The following is a 26,572-nucleotide window of genomic DNA, read 5'->3' on the forward strand; positions in this document are numbered from 1 at the left end:
TTGGTTAGAAAGACGAAAAATGATTCATTCAGTTGATAGAAACATGAAAAGCGATTGGTTCAAGCAGTCGGTGGAAAGACTAACAGTGACTGGTTCAGAGTAGTGATTGGTTCAGAGTGGGTAGAAAGACAAAAAGTAAGAGGCTCAAGGAGGGTGTGGGGCAGTAGACAGACAGGTGGTGACTGGCTGTTCATTCTGTGAGGTGGGTGTGGGGTAGTAGACAGACAGGTGGTGACTGGCTGTTCATTCTGTGAGGTGGGTGTGGGGTAGTAGACACGTGGTGACTGGCTGTTCATTCTGTGAGGTGGGTGTGGGGCAGTAGACAGACAGGTGGTGACTGGCTGTTCATTCTGTGAGGTGGGTGTGGGGTAGTAGACAGACAGGTGGTGACTGGCTGTTCATTCTGTGAGGTGGGTGTGGGGCAGTAGACAGACAGGTGGTGACTGGCTGTTCATTCTGTGAGGTGGGTGTGGGGCAGTAGACAGACAGGTGGTGACTGGCTGTTCATTCTGTGAGGTGGATGTGGGGCAGTAGACAGACAGGTGGTGACTGGCTGTTCATTCTGTGAGGTGGGTGTGGGGCAGTAGACAGACAGGTGGTGACTGGCTGTTCATTCTGTGAGGTGGGTGTGGGGTAGTAGACAGACAGGTGGTGACTGGCTGTTCATTCTGTGAGGTGGGTGTGGGGTAGTAGACACGTGGTGACTGGCTGTTCATTCTGTGAGGTGGGTGTGGGGTAGTAGACAGACAGGTGGTGACTGGCTGTTCATTCTGTGAGGTGGGTGTGGGGTAGTAGACAGACAGGTGGTGACTGGCTGTTCATTCTGTGAGGTGGGTGTGGGGTAGTAGAAAGGCAGGTGGTGACTGGCTGTTCATTCTGTGAGGTGACCCTGACTGTCAAGGGGATATATATGCATCCTTAAGTGTGGACGAAACTGTACCCAGTCCACCTTTCTGTCTGCTTGTGTGTGCCAACCCTCCACTTTGCATTACATCCCCCACACTCACTCCCTTTTCAATGTAATCTCTCTCTCTCTCTCTCTCTCTGTGTGTGTGTGTGTGTGTATGTAAGCCCCTCCAAGTTACATTACGCGCGAGAAGAAGAATGAGAGGGGGAAGGATGAGGGATTCCTTATTCCAAACGCAAACCCACCATCAGATGAAAAAAACAGTGATAGACTTCTCAACGAAAAAAAAAGTATGAAAATATACAAGTTAGAAACTCTTTGCCCGAACAGCGAGAACTGGAAAATCGAAGCTCACACAGAAAATGACTGTGCAAAACTATCGAAGTGTACACAGCCTCCACGCGACGTAATGCATTTTAGAGGACGAGGGGACGGGGGTTAGAGGGGGGGGGGGGGGGGGGGGGGGGGGGGGGGGGGGGGGGGGGGGGGGGGGGGGGGGGGGGGGGAGAGAAAGAACACTGTGTACAGAGGCAAGGGGCATTTGATAGGGGAAGAAGAAGAAAAGAAAAAGAAAAAATCCCCGCTAGATAACTCTATGGCTGTTGACAGAGAAAGGGCCGAGGGGTGGGGGTGGGGGGTGGGGATAGATGTTCACTGGTAGGGTGTGGGAAGACCTTGACTGTCCGTGTTCTGTACTGAGAAGAGTGAGAGGTGGGGTGTGGAGAGACAGAGACACAGAGAACAGTGTGTTGAGAGACGGAGACACAGAGAACAGTGAGAGGTAGGGTGTGGAGAGACAGAGACACAGAGAACAGTGAGAGGGGGCGGGGTGTGTGGAGAGACAGAAAGAGAACAGTGAGAGGTGGGGTGTGGAGAGACAGAGACAGAGAACAGTGAGAGGTGGGGTGTGGAGAGACAGAGACACAGAGAACAGTGAGAGGTAGGGTGTGGAGAGACAGAGACACAGAGAACAGTGAGAGGTGGGGTGTGGAGAGACAGAGACACAGAGAACAGTGAGAGGTGGGGTGTGGAGAGACAGAGACACAGAGAACAGTGAGAGGTAGGGTGTGGAGAGACAGACAGAGAACAGTGAGAGGTGGGGTGTGGAGAGACAGACACAGAGAACAGTGAGAGGTGGGGTGTGGAGAGACAGACACAGAGAACAGTGAGAGGTAGGGTGTGGAGAGACAGACAGAGAACAGTGAGAGGTGGGGTGTGGAGAGACAGAGACACACAGAGAACAGTGAGAGATGGGGTGTGGAGAGACAGAGACACACAGAGAACAGTGAGAGATGGGATGTGGAGAGACAGAGACACACAGAGAACAGTGAGAGATGGGGTGTGGAGAGACAGAGACACACAGAGAACAGTGAGAGATGGGGTGTGGAGAGACAGAGACACACAGAGAACAGTGAGAGGGGGCGGGGTGTGTGGAGAGACAGAGACAGAGAACAGTGAGAGGTGAGGTGTGGAGAGACAGAGACAGAGAACAGTGAGAGATGGGGTGTGGAGAGACAGAGACACGGAACAGTGAGAGGTGGGGTGTGGAGAGACAGAGACACAGAGAACAGTGAGAGGGGCCGGGGGTGTGGAGAGACAGAGACACAGAGAACAGTGAGAGGTGGCGGGGGGGGTGGAGAGACAGAGACACAGAGAACAGTGAGAGGTGGGGTGTGGAGAGACAGAGACAGAGAACAGTGAGAGGTGGGGTGTGGAGAGACAGAGACACAGAACAGTGAGAGGTGGGCTGTGGAGAGACAGAGACACAGAACAGTGAGAGGTGGGGTGTGGAGAGACAGAGACACAGAGAACAGTGAGAGGTGGGGTGTGGAGAGACAGAGACACAGAGAACAGTGAGAGGGGGCGGGGTGTGTGGAGAGACAGAGACACACAGAGAATAGCGAGAGATGGGGTGTGGAGAGACAGAGAACAGTGAGAGGTGAGGTGTGGAGAGACAGAGACAGAGAAAAGTGAGAGGGGGCGGGGTGTGTGGAGAGACAGAGACAGAGAACAGTGAGAGGTGGGGTATGGAGAGACAGAAACACGCAGAGAACAGTGAGAGATAGGGTCTGAAGGGACATAGACACATGATGGTGTTCTACATCGAGAACAGCGAGATCTAAAAACAGGACAGGACACTGACCAGTGTGCAGCAACACTGGTCTGCACATCGTCTCCATCCATCCATCTCGCACTGCTCCGCTGAAACGTCTCCAATGCATTCCAGCGAACAAAATGGACTGACTACAAGACATCTTCAGCATACGCGTATTTCAAAGTTCTCGAATATTTCACCGAATCCCGTCTTCCGTGTCTCCTACAAATATGCACATACCCACGTGATCTTAGCTCTGCTGTTGACTTGATAATGTTCGGAATACGGAACTTGGGTGCCAAAAGAACCAGCCATGGCTTTTGTGGGTTTTCGTTTTCTTTTTCTTTTTCTTCCTTCTCCTCCAATGTTGCGTCTTAGCTTGAAACCTCATTCAATTCGACGCCGCAACGATGTCATATTTTAAAAATGCTGTCAAAACTGTTCTTTTGACAGCCCACACACCTCAATTAGATTCTGGTATTGTTCCCTTTCTACCTTTCCTTACTTGTCTGTGTGAGTGTGTGTGCGCGTGTGAATGTGTGTGTGTGTGTGTGTGTGTGTGTGTGTGGGTGTGTGGGTGTGTGTGTATGTGTGTGTTATTTCTTCCTACCTTTTGGCTGGGGAGAGGCAGGGGTGTGTGTGTGTGGGGGGGGGGGGGGGGAGATGAACGCCATTGTTTTCTTGACAGTCTATCCCCAGTAAAACAGCTGTTTAAAGCCAACCCATGTACTGCTACAGCAATACAACGCAAGTTAAAAAAAAATCCTCCCTCCACCCCACACCCAGCCTCCCTCGATGAAAATCGGTCAAAGTCTGCAGGCAACAAGAAGTGCATCACGTTGGAAGGACATGACAGAACTGATGGCTGCTGGATGACTCCTTGGACACTGACTGGAAGCAGCGAAAAATGTCGTTCACTGATTGGATGTTGAGAGATGGGATCAGCGAAAGATGTCCATTGAGTGGATGTTGTGAAACATAGGATCAACGAAAGATGTCCATCGAGTGGATGTTGAGAGACATGGGATCAGCCAAAGATGTCCATTGAGTGGATGTTGTGAAACAGGATCAGCGAACGATGTCCACTGAGTGGATGTTGAGAAACATGGGATCAGCCAAAGATGTCCATTGAGTGGATGTTGAGAGACATGGGATCAGCGAAAGATGTCCATTGAGTGGATGTTGTGAGACATGGGATCAACGAAAGATGTCCATTGAGTGGATGTTGAGAGACATGGGATCAGCCAAAGATGTCCATTGAGTGGATGTTGAGAAACATGGGATCAGCCAAAGATGTCCATTGAGTGGATGTTGAGAGACATGGGATCAGCCAAAGATGTCCATTGAGTGGATGTTGAGAGACATGGGATCAACGAAAGATGTCCATTGAGTGGATGTTGTGAGACATAGGATCAGCCAAAGATGTCCATTGAGTGGATGTTGTGAGACATGGGATCAACGAAAGATGTCCATTGACTGGATGTTGTGAAACAGGATCAGCGAACGATGTCCATTGAGTGGATGTTGTGAGACATGGGATCAACGAAAGATGTCCATTGACTGGATGCTGTGAAACAGGATCAGCGAACGATGTCCATTGAGTGGATGTTGAGAGACATGGGATCAACGAAAGATGTCCATTGAGTGGATGTTGAGAGACATAGGATCAACGAAAGATGTCCATTGACTGGATGCTGTGAAACATAGGATCAACGAAAGATGTTCACTGACTGGATGTTGAGAGACATGGGATCAGCCAAAGATGTCCATTGAGTGGATGTTGAGAGACATGGGATCAACGAAAGATGTCCATTGAGTGGATGTTGAGAGACATGGGATCACCCCCTCTTCTCATCCCCCACCCCTCTCTCTCTCTTTCTCTCTCCTCTCTCCATCCATCTCTCTCTCTCCCTCTCTCTCTCTCTCATTCTCTGTCAATCTCTCTCCCTCTCTCTCTCTCTCCATCCCCTTCTCTCTCCCTCTAAACCACTCTATCAATCTCTCTCACTCACTCACTCTCTGTCTCTTCCTCTCTCTCTCTCCCTCTCTCCATCACACACACACACACACACACACACACACACACACACACACACACACACACACACAAACAACACGTGCTACACCACTCAGAAAACTGAGATTTGCTCAAATTATCATCGAGGTCGATGCTCCTCACGAGATCGATTTTTTTCTGTTCTGGGGATTGAAAACAAACACGCCCCCCCCCCCCCCTCTCCCACCCCCTTCGTCCCAAACTATTAATGTTGAGACATCAAACATCACCACCACTCCCATATTATCATGTTGGGTCCTTCAACGCCCATATTCCCCATCTCCATCCCCCACCCGCCCCTCCCACCAATTACATTGCCTCTTGTTTCCGTTGAGATTGAAAACGTCCTCTTCAACTCAATTATGTTTCCCAGACCACATACACACACGCAAGCGCGCGCGCATACACACACACACACACACACACACACACACACACACACACACACACACACACACACGGGTGCTACCAGAAAAAAGCAAATTATATGACAAGTTGATGGATAGAGTGAACGAGTGAAAGCGAGTGACTGGGTGACCTATTAAATAAATGTAAGTATTTTATACACCATTTAACTGACTGACATGAATCGACAACTGGTACTGTTTGATTGAGTATTCTTCAATGACAAATTTGAGAAGAAAAAAAATAGACTCTGATTTTTATTCCAGGTGACATAAGGCGTCATTTAGAAAGAAACAGAAAATGGGGTGGGAGTGGAACATAGACTAATTGCAGAAGATCAGGATAGAGGTGGTCACGCACGCACGCACGCACGCAAAACGCACGTGCGTGCCACACACGCACAAACGAACATGCATAAACACATACTACATACACACAAAAAATAACAAACACACACACACACACACACACACACACACACACACACACACACACACACACACACACACACATCCAACACCCACTCACCCACAACCCCAAGAAAACCCCAAATCTCCCAACACATGCTTCACACGATAAATGCTATTTGTTTCTTTTTCTTTTTCTTTTTTCAACTACTTTTTCTTTCTCACACCTATTCGTAACAACCAGCACTGACTGATAGACAACCGCACTTTTTTTTCTCTCTTTTTCTTTTTCTGTTATACACTGGCAGGTCACACTCCAGCTGCAAAATACCTAATACCTCAGTGGATCAAGTAGCATGGATTAAGTTATTGTCTCTCTTTCTTTCCTTTCTTTTTTTCGTTGTTGTTGTTGTTTGTTGTTGTTTTTTGTGTTTTTTTCGTTGTTGTTTTTTTCGTTTGTTTTTTTCTGTTTCAAGTGGCGGTGACCACACACACACACACACACACACACACACACACACACACACACACACACACACACACACACACCAAGGAACCGAGATAAAGAGGGTGTGGGGAGAAAGTAGTTTCATTCTGCTCCATATTAGTTTCATCATTTCATCTGAACACAGAAATGTTACGTTCAAATGATTCTGAATTTACTGACCAGTTAAATACATAAACGCCCCTCACAGTTTGATCGATTTTCTAATAGCATCTGCAAGGAGGATAAATGCTGATGTAGTTACATGAACGATTTTTGTTTAATTGTTTCTATGGATACACCACACCAACCCACATCCTCGTGATTCTTTTAAATCTTTCCACCGCGAGAAATGTTTCTTATGTACTTATTCAGCGATCACAAACGAATTCAAAGAGATGGTGGTTTTTTTAAGAACACTACTGTCTGTAAAAGTACACAGGATACATATTTTATTAGCTTCAAAGAGAAATAACTTGGTGGTGTAAAACACACAAACAATGCATGGAAATCAGTCATTCAATGTACTCTGTAAAAGACATCAAAACTTGAACGTCGACGAACAGTAAATCCCACATACAATGATTACAGTCACACACATGCAATAATCACACTGACATACAGAATATGAAAATATTAACTTATAGTAAACCACACACACAATTATCAGAACTATACACATGCAATCATCATAGTTAAAGACATATCAAACTGTAACTTAACATAAACATTATACAATTAAAAAAAACAACAACAAAAAACACAAGTGCAATTCAATAGTATATTTAAAGTAAAATGTCATACTATGCACACATACACTTTGACATGTATCATAATTCAGCATAATTTATATTACTCGACATTGGACCAGCACTCACAAATAACACTGCATGCAGGTGTTATACCGGTGTTGCAGTCTATTCGAACTCCCGTTGTTGTTGTTTTCACCACTGGGTCAAATCTGGCTACCTTTAAACGACCCTACCCCCACCCCCACCCCTGGGGATTAATTTGGTCCAGTTAGAATCAACACGTGCTATCGAAGTAGAAAAACTGTCCCATGTTTGTTTTCGTTAAAATATCATGATGAGGGAGAAGAAGGGAGGGGGAGGGGGGGGTGTCTGCAAAAGTCAGCCTAGAACGTCCCCCGAGGGGGGTTTGGGGGAGGGGGTGCGGGGCGGGGGGGGGGGGGGGGGCAATTTCCAACTAGGGGGGAGTCCACCTTGACTAGTCACCAAATGAGAAAGTAGGAAGGCGGACAGAGAAAGCGGGGAGACAATGAGAGACAGAGACTGAGGGAGAGAAAGAGATAATGCGCGCGCGCGCGCGTGTGTCTGTGAGCGAGAGACAGACAGAGAGTGACAGAGACGGAGAGAATGACAGACAGATGGTGAGAGACAGCAGAGATAGACAGAACCTGAGACAGAAAGGGGTAGAGAGAGAGAGAGAGAGAGGTAGGAAAATAAAGGCATGTATACATACACACAAACAAATAAACACAGACAGACGAAGACACAAAAGGATGGAGAGAGAGAGAGACAGAGACAGAGACAGAAACAGAGAGACAAAGAGACACACACAGAGAGAGGCAGAGAGAGAGAGAGAGAGAGACACACACACACAGATAGACACAGAGAAAGACACACACACACACACACACACACACACACACACACAGAGAGAGAGAGAGAGAGAGAGAGAGAGAGAGAAACAGAGACAGAGAGAGAGAGAGAGAGAGAGAGAGAGAGGGGGAAATAAAGGCATGCATACATACACACACAAACAAACAAACACAGACAGACGAAGACACAGAAGGATGGAGAGAGAGAGAGAGATACAGGTAGAGACAGACAGACAGACAGAGACAGAGAGAGACAGAGAGAAGCAGACAGACAAAGACAGAGACAGAGACAGACACACACACACACACACACACACACACACACACACACACACACACAGAGAGAGAGAGAGAGAGAGAGAGAGAGAGAGAGAGAGAGAGAGAGAGAGGAGAAGAGAAAACAGTAAAAGAAGTGGTAACTCTTTCAAAGGGACTGTTGACAAACGAAACACGGGTTTCACATGATGGGTCCTGAAACAACAAAGACACGGCGGCTGCTTTCCATATAGCTGTGAACATGTTGACTTTGGGTGTCAGTGACTGATAGTGATACTGAGAAAGAGAGAGTCAGAAAGAGCCAGAAAGAGGCAGAGAGACAGACAGATAGACAGAAAGACAGAGATAGGGACTGAGACACACAGAGATTGAGACTGAGATTAGAAGGGGGAAAAAATAATAATAAACCGCACATTCACACTGGTCTTCATCATGCAACATATACGTTTCCCTTCTGGAGTACTTCACATATGAGAGAAAGAGAGTGGGAGAGAAAGATGGAGACACAGAGAGACAGAAAGACACAGAGAGAGAGAACGCAAGAACGCAAGAATTTTAATGTAAGGTCACCGACCTGTATGCATTTTGGGTGCACGTGTTGCACACACACATCTTAACTAAAATAAAATAGGAAGAACGAAAACAATCCAATTATTAATACACAGTGAGCTCACTGAGAACAAGTAAACTAAATGAAAAGCACAAGGCTGATATTTCTGTTTAGGGCTGAAAGTGCTCTTCTCTCAGTCTTAATGCATAAAAAAACAAACGTTGCAACATCCCTGGTCACATTACAACTTTCGTTTTGCAGCAGAAATGGTAATGACAGATTTCTAATATTTTGCATATGCTTGTGCAAATATTTCTTTCTAATATCATTATATAATGGACAGGCTGTTTGTACATGTAGTTCGTCCTCTATTCTACCACCACATGGACAGTTATTCAAAACATCACCGTAACGCTGATTTACTTTTAGTTCATTTATACCAAAACGGAACTTAATGAAAGCCGATCTAAATTTACTGATGGTAAGATGAGATAAGTATTTTTCAGGTTGTAATAAGGATTTGAATGATCCATATGTTTCATAACGATTACTCCCGTTGAGTTTGCTTGCCCAATCCTGTTTAAAGCCATCTATCATGCGTTGTTTGAACATTTTAAGAAAAGCATTTACATCCCCAACCCCGCCATTTATCTAAACTTCTGAAAACCCATAAATGTCTAAGTAATGTTTCAGTCTATCTGCCCAGTTTCTCGAAGACATATCAGCATTGTATGCCATCTTGTTTGCGCTCATTAGGTACGCTTGTTTCGGAATTCTCGATAAAGACATCTGATTTAGCGTAAACCAGTATAGCAAAGTACTGATGCAACTATCAATGTATAATGTATACCAATATCACCATAAATCATTACATTTGGGGTTTTGGGACTAACACAGAGAGAGAGGGACAGAGAGAGGGAGACAGACAGACAGAAAGACAGACAGACAGACACACACACACACACACACACACACACACACACACACACACAACAAACAAACAAACAAACAAAAAAACCACAGACAGAGCCAGAGACAAACCACAGGCAGAAGCAGTCAGACCGAACGACGGTCAGAGAAAATTAGCACCCCACGGCATGCAAGGGCAAGTCACTCATATCACGCACCCCCCCCACCCCCCGCACCCCCGCCCCCCCCCCCCACCATCTTTCTCCTCCCCCCTCCTATTCTCTCACCAACAGAAGAACTCGACCTGGTCCAGTGCCAACCCAGAAGAATGAGTCACAAACACCCGACATAAAAAACAAACAAAAAAACTGGCATTGTTGGACCCCACCTTAACCCCTTGACTACTACTTACGTGTATGCTGGTCAGTGAAGGGCTGTCACCTCACTGAGTAAGACAGGGCTTACAGGTCAGGATGTCAGTGAAGGGCTGTCACCTCACTGAGTAAGACAGGGCTTACAGGTCAGGATGTCAGTGAAGGGCTGTCACCCCAATGAGTATGACAGGGCTTACAGGTCAAGATGTCAGTGAAGGGCTGTCACCTCACTGAGATCAGACAGGGCTTACAGGTCAGGATATCAGTGAAGGGCTGTCACCTCACTGAGTAAGACAGGGCTTACAGGTCAGGATGTCAGTGAAGGGCTGTCACCTCAATGAGTAAGACAGGGCTTACAGGTCAGGATGTCAGTGAAGGGCTGTCACCTCAATGAGTAAGACAGGGATTACAGGTCAGGATGTCAGTGAAGGGCTGTCACCTCACTGAGGTAAGACAGGGCTTACAGGTCAGGATGTCAGTGAAGGGCTGTCACCTCACTGAGGTAAGACAGGGCTTACAGGTCAGGATGTCAGTGAAGGTCTGTCACCTCACTGAGGTAGACAGGGCTTTCAGGTCAGGATTCTAGTGAAGGTCTGTCGCCTCACTGAGGTAAGACTGAGCTTACAGGTCAGGAGTTAGTCATCGTTCTTTACTTGGACTTCATCCTTTTAGCGTTACATTACTTTTGTTCAGCAGAGCCAAGTACACCATTCATTAGTACGGGGTGAAAATAGTAACCGTCCTTCAAACTTTAGCCAAAGTGATCTGATTTCATCTAGGGTCAGCACTCAAAGGGTTAATGTACAGTCTGTCTGGTGGAGTCAAGTGTAGTACCAGGTATATCCCCTCCACCCACTGTCCTGGGATGGTAATCCACTTCGGCTATATCACCTCAGATGGATGTCATCAAACCTGTATATTATTATCAAACCGTGAATTCCCAGTGACAATTCCTTTATTACATCACAATATCCAGTCTGCTAACCCTGCTTCCACAACCACCCGCCACAACGGATTTAAGACCATCAGATCACATTTGTTCTGATTTCTCTATTTTCGCACCGTAAAATTTCCTCACGCCAATCACAACACACGTTTCCTCACGCCAATCACAACACACGTTTCCTCACACGTTTCCTCGCGCCAATCACAACACGCGTTTCCTCACGCCAATCACATGTGTGCACAACACACGTTTCCTCACGCCAATCACAACACACGTTTCCTCACGCCAATCACAACACACGTTTCCTCACACGTTTCCTCGCGCCAATCACAACACACGTTTCCTCACGCCAATAACAACACACGTTTCCTCGCGCCAATCACAACCCACGTTTCCTCACGCCAATCACAACACACGTTTCCTCACGCCAATCACAACCCACGTTTCCTCACGCCAATCACAACCCACGTTTCCTCACGCCAATCACAACACACGTTTCCTCACGCCAATCACAACACACGTTTCCTCACGCCAATCACAACACACGTTTCCTCACGCCAATCACAACACACGTTTCCTCACGCCAATCACAACACACGTTTCCTCACGCCAATCACAACACACGTTTCCTCACGCCAATCACAACACACGTTTCCTCACGCCAATCACAACATACGTCTTCTCACGCCAATCACAACACGCCAATCACAGCACACGTCTCCTCACACCAATCACAACACACGTTTCCTCGCGCCAATCACGATTGACGATGAAACTAACCAATTGGTCAGTCTTAGAGAGATGCATGAAGATATGGTAAAAGAATAGATCAGTACACTGAAGACAGAAAAAAGTAAACATCACAACGAGATTTTGTTTTTTTAAAGGTCGTTTAACATGTAGGTAGCAACATAATCAGTTCTTGATAAAAAAATAAAAAAATAAAAAAATAATAATAATAAGGAAAGAAACCAAAAATTCTGAAGACTTGAAAAGACTGACACACGAGCAAGATAAGTCATTTTGACAAAGTGAGATTATCCAAACGAATGTGAAAAGAACAAAGCAAAGGTTTACAAATAATAAAATGAGTCGTAAAGATTTCAAAAAGAACCAGCAAGAAAAACCAAAAAAGAAATATTCAACCAAGAGGCGGTGGAGACAAAGACAGACAGAGAGACAGACAGACACACAGACAGACAGAGACAGAAACAGATAGAGACAGAGACAAATAGAGACAATGAGAGACAGACTGAGACAGAGACAGACTTACAGAGAGATAGACTGACAATAAAAACTAACTGGCCAAAATGAAAACATAAAACACATAACAGCAATTTGCAACTGGAACAACAACAACATTTAAAGACAACAGATATCAAATAATTACTAGAAAACGTGATTTAAAAATACATAAATTCATACAAATTGCAAGAGGAAGAACTGGGGAAAGGCACTTATGAAGAAGCATTCGAAGGAATATGGGTGTGTGGACAGTAAGACAGTACGAAGAAATAAGGGTGTGTTGGTGGTACCATAGTATGAGGAAATATGGATGAGTTGGTGGTAATATAGTGAACGAAATATGGGTGTGTGTGCGTGATAAGATAGTATGACGAAATACGGGTGTATGGGTGGTAAGATAGTATGACGAATTATGGATGTATGCGTGATAAGATAGTATGATGAAATACGGGTGTATGGGTGGTAAGATAGTATGATGAAATATGTGTATATGGGTGGTAAGATAGTATGACGAAATATGAATGTATGGGTGGTAAGATAGTATGACGAAATATGGGTGGGTGGGTGGTAAGATAGTATGACGAAATATGAGTGTGTTGTGGTAAGATAGTGTGAAGAAATATGGATGTATGGGTGGTAAGATAGTATGACGAAATATGGGTGTGTGGTGGTAAGATAGTATGACGAAATATGGGTGTGTGTGTGGTAAGATAGTATGACGAATTATGTGTGTGTCGGTGGTAAGACAGTATGACGAAATATGGCTGTGTGGGTGGTAAGATAGTATGACGAAATATGGGTGTATGGGTGGTTAGATAGTATGACGAAATATGGGTGTGTGGGTGGTCATACAGTGTGGTGAAATGTGGATGTGTGGGTGGTAAGATAGTATGACGAAATATGGGTGTGTGGGTGGTAAGATAGTATGATGAAATATGGGTGTGTGGGTGGTCAGTTAGTATGATAAAATATGGGTCTGTGGTGGTAAGATAGTATGACGAAATATGGGTGTGTGGTGGTAAGATAGTATGGCGAAATGTGGTTGTGTGTGTGTGTGTGTGTGTGTGTGTGTGTGTGTGTGTGTGTGTGTGTGTGTGTGGTAAGATAGTATGACGAAAAATGGGTGTGTGGGTCGTAAGATAGTATGACGAAAAATGGGTGTGTGGTGGTAAGATAGTATGACGAAATGTTGTTGTTGTTGTTGTTGTTGTTGTTGTTGTTGTTGTTGTTGTTGTGTGTGTGTGTGTGTGTGTGTGTGTGTGTGTGTGTGTGTGTGTGTGTGTGTGTGTGTGTGTGTGTGTGTGTGTGTGTGTGTGTGTGTGTGGCAAGATAGTATGACGAAATATGGGTGTGTGGGTGGTAAGATAGTATGACGAAATATGGGTGTATGGGTGGTAAGATAGTATGACGAAATATGGGTGTGTGGGTGGTAAGATAGTATGACGAAATATGGGTGTGTGGGTGGTAAGATAGTATGACGAAATATGGATGTGTGGGCGGTAAAATAGTATGACGAAATATGGGTGTGTGTGGGTGGTAAGATAGTATGACAAAATATGGATGTGTGGATGGTAAGTTAGTATGATGAAATATGGGTGTTTGTGCGTGGTAAGACAGTATGACGACACATGAGTGTGTGGGTGGTAAGATAGTATGGCGAAATATGGGTGTAGGGTGGTAAGATAGTATGGCGAAATATGGGTGTGTGAGTGTGTGTGTGGTAAGTTAGTATGATGAAATATGGGTGTTTGTGCGTGGTAAGACAGTATGACGACACATGAGTGTGTGGGTGGTAAGATAGTATGGCGAAATATGGGTGTAGGGTGGTAAGATAGTATGGCGAAATATGGGTGTGTGTATGTGGTGAGATAGTATGACGGATTATGGACAGTACAACTGGACGGTGTGTGGGTGGTAAGATAGTTAAACAGAAAGTGAGCACTTGTAAGTGACAAAAAGTACGACAGAAGGCCGGTGCATAATGAAAAATAGAAAATTAAAGCATGACAGAAATGGGTGAGCGAGTCGTAAAAAGGTATGGCGAGATATGTGTGTCAAAGGAAGCATGATGACATGGGCGTCAATATTTGGGTGGAAAGTGTGACGGAAAATGGCAAGTGAGTGGAAAGCACAATGAAGAATACACAAACGTGTATGAGTGGAAAGAAAGCAAGGCGTCGTAAAAGACGCTTTGACAAGAAAGAAAAAAAAGAAAAAGAAAAAAAAAAAGACCGTCTCTTCTCCACCGACTTCTGATTATTTGGGTTCTCAGCCCCAGCAGTCTGACACTTCTCTCCCGATCGATCACATTCAAGGTGTCAATGGGCTCACTGCTCATGCACACACACACACACACACACACACACACACACACACACACACACACACACACACACACACACACACACACACACACACACACACACACACACACGTACACACATTCACATCCTTCCCCCGCCCTCCAAAGTACCTCTGTGTACACGCATACATCGTGTCTTTTTATGATATCCTTCCTTTGAAGACTATTTTGGAAGAAAACTTGGAAGACAAACACCGTGACAAAAACAAAGACAGAAAAAATGGAATAGAAAAAGTTGGATGGTTAAAAAAAGGGGGAGAAAAAGTGCACCAAAAACTACACTGCAGACACTGCAAAGTGATTCATCATCAATCAAAGAAAAAAATTTAAAAAACTGAACCAAAACCAAACGTGAGTCTCCATAAAAGTGCTTAAAAGTTTCGTGAAAGAAAAACAAAACAAAACAACAACAAATAAATAAAACCTGACACAGCACAAAAATAGAAACGTGAGTCTTTAATCAGACAGTGAAAACTCCAAAACTTCAAACCCGAAAACAGCAGTACCAGTGTGTTAGTTTAAAAAAATTCAAAAAGAAAAAACTAGTGGGGCAAGCGGACAAAACACGACGATGTGTGTGGGTGTAAAACGGGGTGAAAAGGCGGACGGGCGGGCGGGTAGTGGTGAGATCTGAAGAAACACTCGGCAAAAAGACAGCCATCAGGTGGAAGATGGCTGACTGTGATTAGAACTACACAAGAAGAGTGAGGGAGGGGGTGGGCGCTACAAAAAAGGGGAACAACCGCTACATCATCACCCCAGCACACAGAACACGGTCAAAAGTAAGTACCTCCTCATCGCGAGACTCTTCAGCCACCGTGGATTCTCGGCTGCACGAGGACTTGCGCTGTTCAGACACGTCAGGAAGGGCAAGGGTCAAGGTGAAGGTCATGAAGACAGGCAAGAGATGAAGGTCATGGACACAGGCAAGAGATGAAGGTCATGGAGAAACGCAAGGGGTGAAGATCATGGACACAGGCAAGAGATGAAGGTCATGGAGAAAGGCAAGGGGTGAAGATCATGGACACAGGCAAGAGATGAAGGTCATGGAGAAAGGAAAGAGCAGTGACTCAGAATGAGCATGACAGGTCACGCAAGGCAAGGGTCAGGGTGAAGGTCATGGAGACAGGCAAGAGAAATGACAAGTCAGTATGAGCATGACAACGTATATAACTTTCCCAGTGGTAACGCGTCCGCCTTGGGAGCGAGAGAATGTGAACATGCGAGATGGAGTCCCACACTGACCAGACCGCTCTTACCTTCCACTAGACCTTGAGAGGTGGTCTGGATGACACGCATGAGACGATAAACTCATGTCCCCTGTGTAACATGCACTTAGTGCACGTAAAAGAACAAAGGGCAACACGAGAGGTGTCCCTGGCAAAATTCTGTAGAAACTTCCGACTGAAGATTAAAAAAACAAAACAAAAACAACTTGTTAATAGTGAATAAAACAAAAACAAAATGGGTTGTGCTGAACAAAGGCGAGACGCTCTCCCAAGGGAGAGCAGCCCAAATTTCTTTCACACACAGACAAACCAGCTGTGACAAAAAAAGTAATACAATAGAATACATGTCACTGCATGTGTGTCACTGACGAAAGGCGTTCAGAAACACATTATGATAAACAGGTATCCTGACTATGCCAAGTACATGGACACGAAACAGCTGTCCCCTACAGACTGTGTTGTGGTCACTCTCTCACAGCAGTCCCCTACAGACTGTGTTGTGGTCACACTCTCACAGCTGTCCCCTACAGACTGTGTTGTGGTCACTCTCTCACAGCTGTCCCCTACAGTGTTGTGGTCACTCTCTCACAGCTGTCCCCTACAGACTGTGTTGTGGTCACACTCTCACAGCTGTCCCCTACAGTGTTGTGGTCACTCTCTCACAGCTGTCCCCTACAGTGATGTGGTCACTCTCTCACAGCTGTCCCCTACAGACTGTGTTGTGGTCACTCTCTCACAGCTGTCCCCTACAGTGATGTGGTCACTCTCTCACAGCTGTCCCCTACAGACTGTGTTGTGGTCACTCTCTCACAGCTGTCCCCTACAGACTGTGTTGTGGTCACTCTCTCACAGCTGTCCCCTACAGTGATGTGGTCACTCTCACAGCTGTCCCCTACAGACAATGTTGTGGTCACTCTCTCACAGCTGTCCCCTACAGACTGTGTTGTGGTCACTCTCTCACAGCTGTCCCCTATAGACTGTGTTGTGGTCACTCTGTCGCAGCTGTCCTCTACAGACTGTGTTGTGGTCACTCTCTCACAGCTGTCCCCTACATACTGTGTTGTGGTCACTCTCTCACAGCTGTTCCCTACAGTGATGTGGTCACTCTCTCACAGCTGTCCCCTACAGTGTTGTGGTCACTCTCTCACAGCTGTCCCCTACAGACTGTGATGTGTTCACTCTCTCAGAGCTGTCCCCTACACACTGTGTTGTGGTCACTCTCTCACAGCTGTCCCCTACATACTGTGTTGTGGTCACTCTCTCACAGCTGTCCCCTACAGTGATGTGGTCACTCTCACAGCAGTCCCCTACAGACTGTGTTGTGGTCACTCTCTCTCAGCTGTCCCCTACAGACTGTGTTGTGGTCACTCTCACAGCAGTCCCCTACAGACTGTTGTGGTCACTCTCTCACAGCTGTCCCCTACAGTGATGTGGTCACTCTCTCACAGCAGTCCCCTACAGACTGTGTTGTGGTCACTCTCTCACAGCTGTCCCCTATAGACTGTGTTGTGGTCACTCTCACAGCTGTCCCCTACAATGTTGTGGTCACTCTCTCACAGCAGTCCCCTACAGACTGTGTTGTGGTTACTCTCTCACAGCTGTCCCCTAAAGACTGTGTTGTGGTCACTCTCTCACAGCTGTCCCCTACAGTGTTGTGGTCACTCTCTCACAGCTGTCCCCTACAGACTGTGTTGTGGTCACTCTCTCACAGCTGTCCCCTACAGTGATGTGGTCACTCTCACAGCTGTCCCCTACAGTGTTGTGGTCACTCTCTCACAGCTGTCCCCTACAGTGATGTGGTCACTCTCACAGCTGTCCCCTACAATGTTGTGGTCACTCTCTCACAGCTGTCCCCTACAGTGTTGTGGTCACTCTCTCACAGCTGTCCCCTACAGACTGTGTTGTGGTCACTCTCTCACAGCTGTCCCCTACAGTGTTGTGGTCACTCTCTCACAGCTGTCCCCTACAGTGTTGTGGTCACTCTCTCACAGCTGTCCCCTACAGACTGTGTTGTGGTCACTCTCTCACAGCTGTCCCCTACAGTGTTGTGGTCACTCTCTCACAGCTGTCCCCTACAGTGTTGTGGTCACTCTCTCACAGCTTTCCCCTATAGACTGTGTTGTGGTCAATAATATTAGTCTTATCCATATTAACAGTTAACTGTAATTTATCTGCTTCGTTTTTTAATACATTAAGCTGATTCTGTAATCCAACTACAGTGCTAGAGAGCAAAATCACATCATCTGCAAACATCAGCAAAAATATTTCCACAGCACCGGGGATTAACTGAATACCATGCCTACCTTTCTCTGACATTTCAATAGCTAATTCATTTATTAAGAATGCAAATAGTTGAGGACTTAAGAGACAGCCTTGTTTTACCCCACGGGGGCAACTGAAGAAATCAGAATATACTCCCTTTTCGCGCACACATGCCATGACTGAATTGTATATACCTCGCAGTGCATTGTACAATTTCCCATTAACACCAGTTTTTCTCAAAACATGCCACAATACATTTCTGTTCACGGAGTCAAATGCCTTTTTAAAGTCAACAAAAGCAACATATAACTTAGTATTCTTCATAAGAAATTTTTGAACCAAAGCATATAAAGTAAAAATATGATCTACAGTACTAAATCCTACTCTGAATCCTGCTTGTTCTTCAACAATTATTTCCTCTCTTTCGGCCCACTGGACAAGCCTTCTATTTAAAATATGTGTATATACTTTACTAATTACGCTTGTTAGAGCTACACCCCTATAGTTGTCTGGATTATTAGTGTCTCCTTTCTTATGAATTGGTACAATAATGGATTTACACCAATTTGTCGGAAATAATCCATCACCAAACAATTTGTTAAATAGTGACACAAGAAAATCCATAACAATTGCATCGACATTCTTCAGCATCTCACCGATTATCTTATCTGGGCCGGCACTTTTTCCATTTTTCAGACTTCTTACACTGGCCTTAATTTCATCTATAGTTATAGGGTCATTAAACAAAGGTTCATTAAAGATTTCTTCTTCTTCTTCTTCTTCTTCTCCTGTATCTGCGGTGTCCTGCCCCCCATCAAAAGAATTAAATACATGGTAAAAATGATCATACCATTGCTGTGAAGTGATTTCATTATAAATGACTGATTTCCTATTGACTGATCTAATAGTTGCCCAAAACATTTTTGAATCTTTTATTGATTCTTTTAACTGTTGTAGTTTCTTTTCATCAAAATCTTTTTTCTTCTCTTTCCTTAACTTAATATACTGTTTTCTTTCTTCTACATAAATGTTTTTCACTTCAGCTTTTCCTTCAACTGTTTTAGCTCTTTGAAACTTTTGCAACAATCTCCTAACCTGTCTTTTCTTTTGCCTACATTCATTGTCGAACCATTCGTTAACTGTTTTCTTTTTTCTGCCCACTGTCCTAACCATGCATGCAGCAGCTCCATAAAATGCATTGACAAAGAGCTCAATAGATTTGTTGATATCTGTAACCAGAGTCTCCATGACTGTATTCATGCACATTTTAAACTCATCAGAAGTTAGTTCATCTTTAAAAGTCTGTATATTTTCCTCTGACCACACCACCCTTTCCTCGCCACATTGTGCTACAAATGGTATAACTTTTTTGTCAATACATTGTTTCCATGTGAGCTGAACTGGCAGATGCCATGAAAAAAGAGAATCGTTTATTTTTAAATCACAGTTTGAAACAATTTCTCTAGACACCAGAAAATAATCAATAACACTGCATCCATGAGGAGATACAAAAGTAAATTCTCCCTCTGAATCAGTAATACAGGATCCATTCATGATGAAAAGATCAAACAAAAAACAAAAATCTAACAAGGATTTGCCAAAACTGTTAATAACTGTGTCTTTCGAACAACGCTTTCCACAAACATAATCATCATCATCATTATCATCATCCATACTCTGTATATAACTAACCATTTGTTCCTCTTTGGGTTGCTCATTACCTGTCCTGGCATTCAAATCTCCACAGACAACAAAATAAACATTATCATTGCGAACTGATTCTAAAATATTTTCTTCTAAGATAAGAATTCCATCTTTTAATTGTGTGTGAATGTAAGCTGGCCCACCCTCAGGCACAACATAGCAGGCAACAAGAACAACATCTTTATCAACACCAAACACACATTTATCAATATGCACAACCACCACATTGTCACAATTTAACTGAATTTCTTTAACAAACTGAGCAAATTGCTTTCTTATCAGTAATAAAACCCCTCCTGAATGTCTTCCATGAGCTGATATTTTTTTCGCAGGGGCACTGAATTTTATATAATCAATAAAGATTGAACTAAAATCAAATGAATCATTCACGAACGTCTCTGTCAGACACACGAAATCATAGTTAGTAATAAAATTCACGAAAGAAACGTCTGTAAGTTTGCTGTACAAATTTTCTACATTATAATTCAGAAATGTTAATTCCGACACTTGATGATCAGGCCTGTCCTATTTACAACTGTTCGACCGCAAAGTCCGGCCACTGCTCCCAGCAGGTGACTTGTTCAGATGACGGGGCTGCCCTCTCAAGTAACCATGGATACCTGCTTGCTGTCCACCTCTGCCCGTCAAGCTTGAACCACCAACTGAACGATGCCCCACGCCCTGCCTGCCAACACGCGTGCTGCTGTCACTGCGGGAGTGAGCGCTGTCACCGGTGTCACTTCGGTCAGCTGCACGTGGAGCGGGGTCCGTGTTGTCGTCACGAGTCCGACCTGTTGAGACGCCACTGCCATTGGCTGCAGCCCGGTCACATGGCGGGGAACCCTTTCGACTGACGTCACCAGTGACGATAGGTGGGAATTCCTGGGTGGGGAGAAGGGAGGGGTGACTGTGATCAAGGCCATAGCGGGTGCGGGTGGGGCTAGGGGTGGGGGTGGGACTGATGTTGCTCTGTGGTACAGCACTGGAACCAGCCGTCCCTTCAGCATGATGCCTGGAATCTGGTCTGCGAGGCCCGATCGTCAGCTTTCCCCTCACAAAGAACGCCACCTTCCCTTCTCTCTTTGCTGCCGCTACCATGCCTGCTTGTCTCCTGGTCAAGTCGTTTGCCACTCTCACCCCTCTATCCTCTAACTTTGTTCTCAACTGTCTGTCTTTGATCAGCATCATTTTGTCTCTCCAACGCTTAAACTTAACGATCATTGTCTTTGGTTCTCCTGGCTTTGCCTGTCCCACTCGATGTGCCCGCACTATGTCTTCTTCTGTCCACTCTCTCTTCTCTTCTACCTTGTTGAGCACCTCACATACTGCTCTGGCACATGAATCATAGTCCTCTTTTTCACTCGGACTTAAGGGAGGAATGCCGAACAATCTAAGGTTGTCTCTCCGCGAAAACTCCTCTAATCTGTCTATCTCTTCATTGATTTGCCAGTCTTCTCATCATGTCCCCTACGTTTGTGGCACTCTCTCGCGTCCTACGTCCACTCTCTCCGCTTTTTCCGCTAAAAGTCAGTGGTGCAGTCACTTCTCACGCTGTCCCCACAGTGATGTTCAGTCTCTCCAGTTGTCCCATGCAGATGTTTGTTCACATTTCTCAGCTACTGTCCTAAATCATGTGTACTTTCACAGCTTCTCTAAGTTGATGTGTTTGTTCACTTCCTCTCTGAGCTTGTCCCTCAGTGTTAGTGGTCCTCTCACAGCTGTGCCCTACTCGACTTGTTGGGACCGCCAAGCAATTTCCCACAGCTTGTAAGTGGTGGTCCTTCCCCGTCCCACTGTGTGGTCTCCTCTACAGCTTTACTGACTGTCATTGCCTGTTTCCCGTGAAGACTGGATTTTCCCTCTACGTCATTACCTCACATGGATTTGGTCCACTCTCAGCACAGCGTTCCCACACTTGGAGCAACCCACACGCCCCACGTGATGTGCAATTCAAGACCTGTGTTTGTGGTCACTTCTCTCACTTCCTACGACTATGATGGTCATTCTCCCAGTTAATATTGTTTGGTCAACTTTCCATTGCACAAGGTACATTGGTCACATCTTTTCAAGCACCACCAGAAGACTGATCTTGCACTCCTCAAGAGAAAACCACTAGAATGTTGGTGTCACTCCACAGCTGCCCCTAAACTTGTATGTTCCCTCCTACAGCAGTCCCACATACTGTAACGGGTTCATTTCACAGTGGTCAACTACTGGTTGTGGTACTGTCTAAAAGACTGAGTCCCTACGTATTAACACTTTACATGATCCCTACGACTAGGTGGCCTTCAGAACAGCTGTCCCAATGTGTAGGTCACCAAAGGGTCCAAACAGATAATTCAAATCTCTCACACTGGCCAACTAATGTGATCACTCTTAATTTAAGTTATTGTGTACTCTATCACAGTGTCCCCTACAGCAGAGTATGTGGTCCCTTGAAGCTGCCCCTTGATTGGTAACTCTCTCACACTTTGCCATAAAGTGTTGTGGTCATCTTACACTGCCCTACATACGTGGGCATACGAGTGTCTCTGGAAGGGTCCTCTCTCATATTATAGACTTTTGTTCACTCTCACATGTCCCTCAAGTTTGGTCACTACTCTCAAGCGTCCCCTACAACTGTGTTGTGGCACGACAGCTGTCCCATACATTGTGTACTTCAGCAGCTTGCCTAAGTGTTTGTACTGGTCGTAAAGCTTTAATCGATGTTCCTTCTCCAGTTAAATGTTTGGTACTTCAGTGTCCCTGAGTCAGGGACTTCTAAGGCCTAAGATGTGGTACTCTTCAGCACTGTTACAGATGTTGGTCTTTTCACAGCTGTCTAAATAAGTGATGTGGTATTCTTGCTTCCCTAATTTTCCTTTAAAGCTGTCCTACAACGGATGTTTTTCAGCTGTCCCTAAATGGACAGAGATATGTACCTTCAGAGTGTCCCCTACCTTAGTGTTATTTAAAGTTTATAAAATGGTTTGTGGACTCTCGAGGTCCTTACTGTGTTGTGGTCACTCCTCACAGTGTCCATACAGTGATGGGGTCATTACAGCAGTAAGATCATTTTGTTATTTTCATTGTCCCTTGACGATGGCACATTTACAGCAGACCACACTTTCACTTCTACAGCTGTACCCCACTGACTGCGTATTTGTTCATCTCACTCAAAGCTGTTACAGTGTTGTTGGCCATCATTCAAAGCTGTCCCCTACAGGTTAGGAAATCAAATCTAATAACACGTAACACCACTACATATGGATTAGCCTCGTACAGCTGTTAACATTTGTGATGGTCACCTTCAACATGTTTTCCTGTTGTATGTGTTCACTCTATGGTGTCCCTACGTGTATTGGACACTACATAAAGTGATCCCCTTACAGTATTGTTGTTGTCATTTCTTATACAACTGTCCTTTACAGTGTTGTTCTTCATCTCTCAAGGTCCTGCAACTTGATTGACCCCCCTTTGTCTACAGGTTGTAGTTAGCCCAATGTCACCTACAGTGGGTCACTCTCTAAGCGTCTGAAGACTGTGTTGTGGTCACTCTCACAGCTGTCCCCTACAATGTTGTGGTCACTCTCTCACAGCTGTCCCCTATAGACTGTGTTGTGGTCACTCTCTCACAGCTGTCCCCTACAGTGTTGTGGTCACTCTCTCACAGCTGTCCCCTACAGTGTTGTGGTCACTCTCTCACAGCTGTCCCCTACAGTGTTGTGGTCACTCTCACAGCTGTCCCCTACAGTGTTGTGGTCACTCTCTCACAGCTGTCCCCTATAGACTGTGTTGTGGTCACTCTCACAGCTGTCCCCTACAATGTTGTGGTCACTCTCTCACAGCTGTCCCCTATAGACTGTGTTGTGGTCACTCTCTCACAGCTGTCCCCTACAGACTGTGTTGTGGTCACTCTCTCACAGCTGTCCCCTACAGACTGTGTTGTGGTCACTCTCTCACAGCTGTCCCCTACAGACTGTGTTGTGGTCACTCTCTCACAGCTGTCCCCTACAGTGATGTGGTCACTCTCACAGCTGTCCCCTACAGACTATGTTGTGGTCACTCTCTCACAGCTGTCCCCTACAGACTGTGTTGTGGTCACTCTCTCACAGCTGTCCCCTATAGACTGTGTTGTGGTCACTCTGTCGCAGCTGTCCTCTACAGACTGTGTTGTGGTCACTCTCACAGCAGTCCCCTACAGACTGTGATGTGGTCACACTCTCACAGCTGTCCCCTACAGTGATGTGGTCACTCTCTCACAGCTGTCCCCTACAGTGTTGTGGTCACTCTCTCACAGCTGTCCCCTACAGACTGTGTTGTGGTCACTCTCTCACAGCTGTCCTTTACAGTGATGTGGTCACTCTCTCACAGCTGTCCCCTACAGACTGTGTTGTGGTCACTCTCTCACAGCTGTCCCCTACAGACTGTGTTGTGGTCACTCTCTCACAGCTGTCCCCTACAGACTGTGTTGTGGTCACTCTCACAGCTGTCCTCTACAGACTGTGTTGTGGTCACTCTCTCACAGCTGTCCCCTACAGACTGTGTTGTGGTCACTCTCTCACAGCTGTCCCCTACAGTGTTGTGGTCACTCTCTCACAGCTGTCCCCTACAGTGTTGTGGTCACTCTCTCACAGCTGTCCCCTACAGTGTTGTGGTCACTCTCACAGCTGTCCCCTACAGTGTTGTGGTCACTCTCACAGCTGTCCCCTACAGACTGTGTTGTGGTCACTCTCACAGCTGTCCCCTACAGACTGATGTGATCACTGTCTCACAGCTGTCCCCTACAGTGTTGTGGTCACTCTCTCACAGCTGTCCCCTACAGACAATGTTGTGGTCACTCTCTCACAGCTGTCCCCTACAGACTGTGTTGTGGTCACTCTCTCACAGCTGTCCCCTACAGTCCACTCTGTCCCTCAGTCTGTAAGATCAAAGCAAAGAAAGAAGACAGGTACTGAGACAGGTAATGAGACAGGTACTGAGAAAGCAAGTGGCTTGATTTGAAAGAAAACTGGGTTCCAGTTTCAGCTTCAATAAGGCATAAAAGCGTGCAGATTGATCCATTGCGCAATGCCACATCTGCTTAAAGAAAAAGAAGAAAAGTAAGATCTAAAAAGCAACAAAAGAGCAAGACAAAAATATCCTTTGAGGTTTTTTTTTTCCATTTTGCCTTCAATCAAACTTTTTGTTTTTTTGTTTTCAAACCAAGCATTTTCCTTCTTTTCAGGTTAAAAGTACATGTACATACGTTGCACTTTATACGTCGTAAACCACCACTGACAACTTCACAGTCTGACGCCTGTATCCATTTCTCTTCGTTCACTGAGCAGCAGGCAGGCTCTCTAGGCCTGACCAGCACGTTGGGTTCATGCGAAGGTCAAGCATCTGTTCTTCCCCCCCCCTCCCCTCCCATCCCCCACCCCCCCAAACAGCAGGTGTGGAGTGGCGTATATGGATCCATCTGCACACTTTGACACCTCCTTGAAAACTGAAACAAACTGAACCCGAGCAGCAATGCCACAGTCTGGCAGAAGCCAGGCTTCAGAAAACTAACAGGGAAGTAACTACTGAATCAGATTTTCTCCCTTGCCAATAGCGCCACCACGGGGCACACAAAGCAGCCCCGAGTTGTCCTGAAGTGTCCGCAAAAAGGAAGACAATCTCTCACCTCCACGGCTGCCTATTATCTACCCTTTGGCTCCCCTACCACAGTGCGACACAAAGCAGCTACACGAGAGGCAAGCCTTTCAGGACTCACGTGTGATTCCCACTTCCCCCGACAAAGGAATCACGAGAAACGACACTGTCAAACAGGTTATCGGGCAAAACATCCACACACACACAAATGTGACCCTTACCTCTGACCTTTTCATTGACAAAACGTCTTAAGTTCTGGCCCAAAACAAATCACTATACCGCACTCAGTGAACATTGGATGAAAAACCCGAGTTCTGTCATGCTTCTACATTCTTTTATGTTATGACCTTCATCTTTGGCTCCGGACCTTGTTTCCTTACATGGGTTTTATCATCACCATAATCACTCACTGACCTTTGATTTCTTTAAGGATTACGCTTTACCTATGACCAGTCAAAATACCAAGTTTGATATATCATAAAATCAGGCTTTTCCCCCCCAAAAAAAATTGCCAATTAACGACCTCGATCTTTTTCTCTTTTTTTCCCTCTTTTTTTTCAAGTTTAACATTTAATGAATGCATACATACATTTCATACATACAGGCGGACATACAAAAATTGTATTTGTAATTATTAATAATATTACTTGTTATTAAACGTTATTTAAAGTATAAAGCAGGAAAACAACAACACAACATTGTTTTTATACAGAAAAAAAAACACACAAAACCCCCCACAAATAGTCATATGCACTGCATAAAAAAAAGTAAATATATGAAGGGAAAATATTTCTTAAAAAAAAAAAGAACAAACGTTACATTCGTGGTTGTCATTCCTCCTCCTCCTCGTTGCCTTCCATCATTTTTATGAATGGGTAAACGACCTCGATCTTTGACCTCTCACCCTGCCTATCACATCGTCATAAAGCGGAAGACAAATGTTTTCTTCAAACCTGTCATCCTGCTAAGTTTGGTTTCTGTGCCAGTTGTAGTGGCCGAGAAAATGCCAACGGCAAAGCTTGCCACACCACACCACACACACACACACACACACACGAGAGAGAGAGAGAGAGAGAGAGAGAGAGAGAGAGAGAGAGAGAGAGAGAGAGAGAGAGGCTCATTAC

At 45.3% G+C, this 26,572-nt stretch overlaps 1 protein-coding gene across 3 annotated transcripts in view; it reads right to left on the bottom strand.

Moving 5' to 3' along the window:
• The window catches only part of LOC143282481 (myogenesis-regulating glycosidase-like), a 210,861-nt gene that overhangs the window by 168,748 nt on the left and 15,541 nt on the right, over positions 1-26,572 (bottom strand). For 2 of the 3 annotated variants that reach the window (XM_076588137.1, XM_076588139.1), the window contains exon 3: positions 15,428-15,484. The exons of the other annotated variant lie outside the window; for it this stretch is intronic. In XM_076588137.1, coding sequence (XP_076444252.1) covers positions 15,428-15,484 — 57 coding nt within the window. The remainder of the gene's footprint in view (positions 1-15,427; positions 15,485-26,572) is intronic. 3 annotated transcript variants of the gene reach the window in all.

The sequence above is a fragment of the Babylonia areolata genome, chromosome 5, assembly GCF_041734735.1.
Source record: "Babylonia areolata isolate BAREFJ2019XMU chromosome 5, ASM4173473v1, whole genome shotgun sequence".
Lineage (NCBI taxonomy): Eukaryota > Metazoa > Mollusca > Gastropoda > Neogastropoda > Buccinidae > Babylonia > Babylonia areolata.